This window comes from Aptenodytes forsteri, unplaced genomic scaffold, assembly GCF_000699145.1.
Source record: "Aptenodytes forsteri isolate BGI_AS27 unplaced genomic scaffold, ASM69914v1 Scaffold147, whole genome shotgun sequence".
Taxonomy (NCBI): domain Eukaryota; kingdom Metazoa; phylum Chordata; class Aves; order Sphenisciformes; family Spheniscidae; genus Aptenodytes; species Aptenodytes forsteri.
In genome coordinates this window covers 399,482-405,655 of record NW_008795320.1, presented here as the reverse complement: position 1 = coordinate 405,655, position 6,174 = coordinate 399,482, and the positions used below count along the sequence as shown (strand labels likewise).

At 45.1% G+C, this 6,174-nt stretch overlaps 1 protein-coding gene across 1 annotated transcript in view; it reads left to right on the top strand.

Moving 5' to 3' along the window:
* The window catches only part of COMP (cartilage oligomeric matrix protein), a 16,828-nt gene extending 10,862 nt beyond the window's left edge, over window positions 1-5,966 (top strand). The window contains exons 10-19 of the mRNA XM_009279745.2: window positions 569-728; window positions 1,990-2,108; window positions 2,556-2,608; window positions 3,012-3,205; window positions 3,643-3,821; window positions 4,043-4,091; window positions 4,343-4,539; window positions 4,683-4,855; window positions 5,029-5,168; window positions 5,347-5,966. Of these exons, the coding sequence (XP_009278020.1) occupies window positions 569-728; window positions 1,990-2,108; window positions 2,556-2,608; window positions 3,012-3,205; window positions 3,643-3,821; window positions 4,043-4,091; window positions 4,343-4,539; window positions 4,683-4,855; window positions 5,029-5,168; window positions 5,347-5,393 (1,311 nt within the window). The 3' untranslated portion in view covers window positions 5,394-5,966. The remainder of the gene's footprint in view (window positions 1-568; window positions 729-1,989; window positions 2,109-2,555; window positions 2,609-3,011; window positions 3,206-3,642; window positions 3,822-4,042; window positions 4,092-4,342; window positions 4,540-4,682; window positions 4,856-5,028; window positions 5,169-5,346) is intronic.
* Window positions 5,967-6,174: the final 208 nt, after the last annotated feature.

The following is a 6,174-nucleotide window of genomic DNA, read 5'->3' as shown; positions in this document are numbered from 1 at the left end:
TCCCAGCTTCTCGCTGGCAGGGCATGAGAAGCTGAAAAGTCCTTGACTAGTGTCAAGGACAAGTTGTTTAGCAACAACTAAACCATCGGTGTGTAATCAACATTATTCTCAAGCTAAATCCAAAACACAGCACTGTACCAACTACTAGGAAGAAAATTAACTCCATCCCAGCCGAAACCAGGACAACCTTTAATGTGAATTTAGAGAACCTGCAGGTCACAGCATGCAATGTTTCCTTTTAATCTGGATGGTCTGAAGACTCCAAAAACAAGCAGACAGGAGAGAACATCATGGCACTGAAGAGCCTTTACAAATGATGGTCCCCTGACAGTTAGGGATTCTCTCTCTCACTTGGTCAAGCACTCGTTGGAGATATTTTCAGGTGCTACTGGTATTCCCTGAACAGGCAGTGACTAGGCTGAATAGAGGAAACCAAGACTGGCTGCAGATAGGCTGCTGGGCTTCTCAGAGCAGCTGGTCACACACCTCAGAACTTTTGTCTTTCTTACTCCTCAGCAGCATGCTCAGTGCCAAACGTTTCTCCTTAGCCAGTCCCTCTCTCCCGCAGGACAACTGCGTGTACACGCGCAACGCAGACCAGCGCAACGCAGACAAGGATAACTTTGGTGATGCCTGTGACAACTGTCGCCAAGTGAAAAACAATGATCAACGGGACATTGACGGCGATGGGAGGGGAGATGAGTGTGACGATGACATGGATGGAGATGGTAAGAGCAGCTGGAGAGCATCCTCAGAGAGGTGCATATATACTGAGCTAAGAACCAGAAAGCTATTCAGCATGCAGCTAGAGATCCTCACGGCAGGTAACAGACTTCAGAGGCTTGAGCTCTGCAGGAGTAGAACTAATTTCTGATGGGATAAAGCACAGTTCAGTTCTTGAGATGCTAAGATGAGCAGTCAAGCCAGCATCCTTCACAGTTCAGCTCTTGCAGAGTTTAAAGATCTATCTTCAGGATGGTGCTAACAATTTTTATTAGCACTCTTATTGTGCACAATCATGTCAAACCTGTCAGACTTAAGAGAGAAAGATGTACCATGCAAACTGATCTCAGTCCAGACAAGGACGCTACTTTGTGCTGCAATTTAAACTTATGAAATAAGTATGGGAACATCCAAGTTGTTAGCAGCTACTGGCTCAAGGCAGTATGTGTCAGGGCCGTCTTCCGGGGGAGGAGGGAGAAACCTGGCTGGCTTTAGAAACAGTCTGTGAGCTAATGATGCCGTATTTGCACAAAGCCTGCTTTCAAAAGCCAGAAATCACAACTGCTGCTGGCCTGAGACGTACGTATTTATTTACAGAGTATTTCCAGTGCATCTAGTGCTGTTTGGGTCTGGCTACATCCTGCCAAGTAGCTCCCTGCTGGCATGATTTGCTGGTGTAGTAGGTAAATGCAGAGAAGCGGGAAATGAAGTCATACAGGTTGCCAATTAGATTGTTCCTGTCCTGTCTCAGGCCTTGAAAAGGCACTGTCTAAATCTTCCATGTCAAATAGCCAAGATTAACCTTGACTTATTTTATAATTATATAGACGTCTACTTTAGAGGAAAAAGACTCTGTCACGGTTTAGAGAACCGCAGACAGCTTCATCTTCATCCTCTTGGCCACTCACTCCTGCACAGATACGATGCCAGTTTGGAGCCATGTTCTTCACGTCTTTAGCTTCCTCTAAGGAATGCAGTTAAGGACATTTCCTCTCAGGTTCACGTGCAATAGCATGCTCAGACATCCATCGTGCTGCAGTCTGGAGTACGTCTTAAGATCAGTTGCTGATGATCTCTTCCATCCTCCATAGCTGCTAGGATGTAACTTAAAAGCATTTAAAATGTACACAAAAATGGAATCTGTTGCTTTATTGCATGAATTCAACTGTCCTAGATTTTTGCCATCTCTTACATCCAAAAAAGTTCTTGCTGCATAGACCTTAATAGCCCTGTTGCCTTGATGGGTCTACTTTACATGTTTTACAGGGATCAAAAACTCAATGGACAACTGTAAAAGAGTTCCTAACCCTGATCAAAAAGATAGCGATGGTGACGGAGTAGGAGATGTGTGTGACAGCTGCCCAACAGTCAGTAACCCAGACCAGGTAAGTAAGCACTCCCAATTTTGCAGTCTTATGGGTTCATTTCTCTCACTCAAGACAGTGCTCATGTTATCTGCCTAAGGTGTGCATACCTGGTAACTCACCAAGAGTACCTCTTGCAAATTTTAGCTGCCATCCTGCAGTACAAAAGTACAGCCCCTCGAGATCAAAACGTCCTGGGGTATAGAAGAGTAAGTCAGAGAGGAAGTGGTGTGCTTTGGACTTCTTTCTTCCTACCCTGCTCATCTGTGTTTAGCAATAGCGCTGCTTGAGTTCATCCGGGCAACTTGTAAATCCTGCAGAAGGAACTCTCCCGCTGTTGTCAGCTCTGTTTTCAATCAGAACAATCATGGCACTGAGGCTAACAAACACCTTTCTCTGTTCTCTTTATTGCCTAATCCTCCTCTTGATCTATAGAAAGTTTAAATTATTATTGCTTTATTTTACTAGAAAGATACTGATCATGATCTAGTGGGAGATGTCTGTGACACCAACCAGGACAGGTGAGAGCTTGCTGCAAAAATTATACTTAGGTTGCATGAAAACTTGGGGATGGAAGGGGAAAAAGCATGTGTTGGCAACTCTGTGATGACCTGGCTTGGCCTTATTCGATAAAAAGACGAGGTTAAGGGAGGTGGAATTTTCTTCAGACCTCAAAAAAACTTGCCACTGGCCCAAAGGCTAGCGGATGTAAGCTTGCTGACAGCAGGCTTGCTTGTCATTAGCTGCCACTCACAGATTGGTTCATACACTACAGCTGGAATATTTCTGATCTATTGTTGATGTAACTAAAATCACCAACTTCTGCTGTTCTTGTCGAGGATCCCAGCTCCTAGAAAGGTGTTGCGTGCTTATTTTAAAAGCATGCGTCAGTGGATAATCTTTACCTGTAATTTTCTCCACCAGTGATGGGGATGGCCACCAAGATACACGGGATAACTGCCCATCAGTGCCCAACAGCTCCCAGCTGGACACAGACAATGATGGGCTGGGAGATGAATGTGACGACGACGATGACGATGATGGGATTCCAGATGAGAAACCTCCAGGCCCTGACAACTGTCGGCTTGTCCCTAACCCTGGCCAAGAAGACTCAGACGGTAAGGGAAATGGATGCACGTTAGCCCTGCATGGGGGTCTTCTGTTCCTGGTGGCCAATGCGTATCAGTTTCACCTCTGGAGATAGACAGGAAGCAAGATCTCCTCAGTACTGGCTTGAGACAGTCCTACATCATTTTCAGATCTCAAATAACCCTGACATCAGGATCATACTTGGGAAAAGTTTTCTTCCCAAAGTGTCTACAATTTGAGGCGTTTCTTCCGTTCACAGTAACTCTGCAAGAGAAGCCTCAGGGTTTCTTTGCGACTGACTTGAAGGAAGAAGTGTACCAGTGCTCTGAACGCCTCTTAACCTTGCATAGACATGGCTACCTTTAACCGTGCTAGCCAAAAGCTAGCTGAGTAAACCTCGGGTGCAAGGGGCAGGAGAAATTAATGAAAGCTTGTTACTCCTTTTTTTTTCCTGTCGTGCTCTCAGGTGATGGTGTGGGAAACCTTTGTGAAGATGACTTTGACAGAGACATGGTGATTGACAGAATTGATGTGTGCCCAGAGAACGCAGAAGTGACGCTAACAGACTTCAGGGCTTTCCAGACAGTTGTATTGGACCCTGAGGGTGATGCACAGATTGACCCCAACTGGATTGTCCTCAACCAGGTAGGAGACTGCTCCAGAAGGGGCTAGTGAGTCAGGTGGGAACAAGCCTGTCCCAAACTGGATGCGGTTTTCACTAAAAGACTCTGCAGGCTTAATGGTACTGTTCAACCATGTCCTAATCCTAGAGTCCCACCCTTGGTGTACCTCTCCCCGATCACTTAACAACAGTAAAGTTAGTATGTTTGGAACTGTACTAATGAGTCAACATTCATCTTTCTCAGGGCATGGAAATTGTCCAGACCATGAACAGCGATCCTGGCCTGGCTGTAGGTGAGGCACTTATTTTTGTCCTGTTGGAAAATTATTGCTCATTAACTGCGTACTTCTCAGTGCAGTTACTTTTACGTGTATTTCAGACGCTACTTAATGATTCCATCCACCTCCTGGGAAAACATTTTCTGTAGTAGGCAGAGTCTTCAGATTTGGCTTAGCAAAGTCCACCTTCCCCATCTGAATCCGGAAAGATATGGATCTACATTTGATTGTAGAATACGGAGTATTTGTTTTCCTCCCACTTACAGGTTACACGGCATTCAACGGAGTGGACTTTGAGGGCACATTCCATGTCAACACTGCCACAGATGATGATTATGCTGGCTTCATATTTGGCTACCAGGACAGTTCCAGCTTTTATGTGGTCATGTGGAAGCAGATGGAACAGACATACTGGCAGGCAAACCCCTTCCGAGCAGTAGCAGAACCTGGAATTCAACTGAAGGTAAAGCCACCACTCAGAAAGAATTCAGTAGTGGATTTTTGCTTTTTTCTTAGCTGTGCTGCTTGGACACATACAGTGGGGCAAGCAGCTACAGTCAATCAGTCCTTTATCCACACATTTTACCAGTCTCCTCTCTGTCTTAGGCAGTGAAGTCTAAAACAGGCCCAGGTGAGTATCTCCGCAATTCCCTCTGGCACACCGGAGACACCACAGACCAGGTCAAACTGCTGTGGAAAGACCCTCGCAATTCTGGCTGGAAGGACAAGACATCTTACCGCTGGTTCCTGCAACATCGGCCTCAAGTCGGATACATCAGGTAAGGGGTTTACAGTTTCCTTTGCACAGCTGAGTGGAAGGTTAACACACAAAACAAGCACCTCTAGCGCAGTCCTGTGGTAAAGAGGAGGGAGAGCGTCCATCTGAGGAACAATTTCTACAAGGCTCTATCAGTCTCACGTTCATGTCAGACACACGCTTATTCTCTTCTAGAGCTCGCTTCTATGAAGGCCCTGAAGTAGTAGCAGACACTGGAGTTGTCCTCGATACAACTATGCGAGGAGGACGCCTGGGAGTCTTCTGCTTCTCCCAAGAGAACATCATTTGGTCAAACCTGCGTTATCGCTGCAATGGTGAGTTAGTTTTGAAAGTCAAATACAGACATTTTTGCCATTTTGCTTTCAAGATGTTAGTTTGTTCTTGGCTAGCCCACACGTACAACTGTAGCGAGATGTCAGGCAGTAGCTTATTCTGGTTTTTATTTCTGGTTCTACTTCTAATCTACATTTGCTTTAATCTCATCCTCCCCAGACACCATTCCAGAAGACTATGAAACATTTAGAGTTCAGCAAGACTAACCTCTGATTTAAACGTCTGTCCAGCAAAACTTGCTTTAAAAAACGTGCTCAGCTGTCCCACTATTGCCTCTGGTATACTGTATAAAGAACTGTAAGTAACGTACCACTGCACTCTGCACAGCACCAAGTGTCAATGCATTATCTGGCATCTTTTCTACAACAGCAACTTCCTTCAAACGCTACGAAAATGTATTGGAACGGCAGAGGTGTAGACAGCAAGTGTGAATAGAAGCCTGTGCTGCTGTGAACACTAGTTCTCTACGCTGCATGGAAAAAGATGTGCTGAGAAGCTACCTGCAGTAGCTGGAATTGTTTGAGTAAGTTTAGCATGGATGATTCCCAGGAATCTTTTCCCTACTCAAAGGCTCTCAAGTGTGAATGTTGTTCTCCTTTTCAAGACCTACTGCAAAGCAAACCCAGCACTAGTCTGAAAAGGACACAGAGAGCAGCCGATGTACAAGTTGCTCACAAAACATTAAAAAAGGCACTTTAAGGAAAGTATCTTTGTTCTGGAATGTTGGATAATAAATACTCTGGAATGCTGGATAATAAATAATAGACTTCTCCTTGGTCATGTGCATGTTGCTTTTTCCTCTTCTGAAACTCTTCCGATACGGATGTGTAACAGAGAAACCCTCAAAAGCTGAAAGCAATAGTACTGCTAGAGAGCCCCCAGCTGAATTAATAATTTTCTTAGCAGTACAAATGCACAGGGCCACTTTTTCTTTCAAGAACCTCCCTCTGGTCAGACTGTCCTACCTGGTTCCTGTAAGTGGCAGTT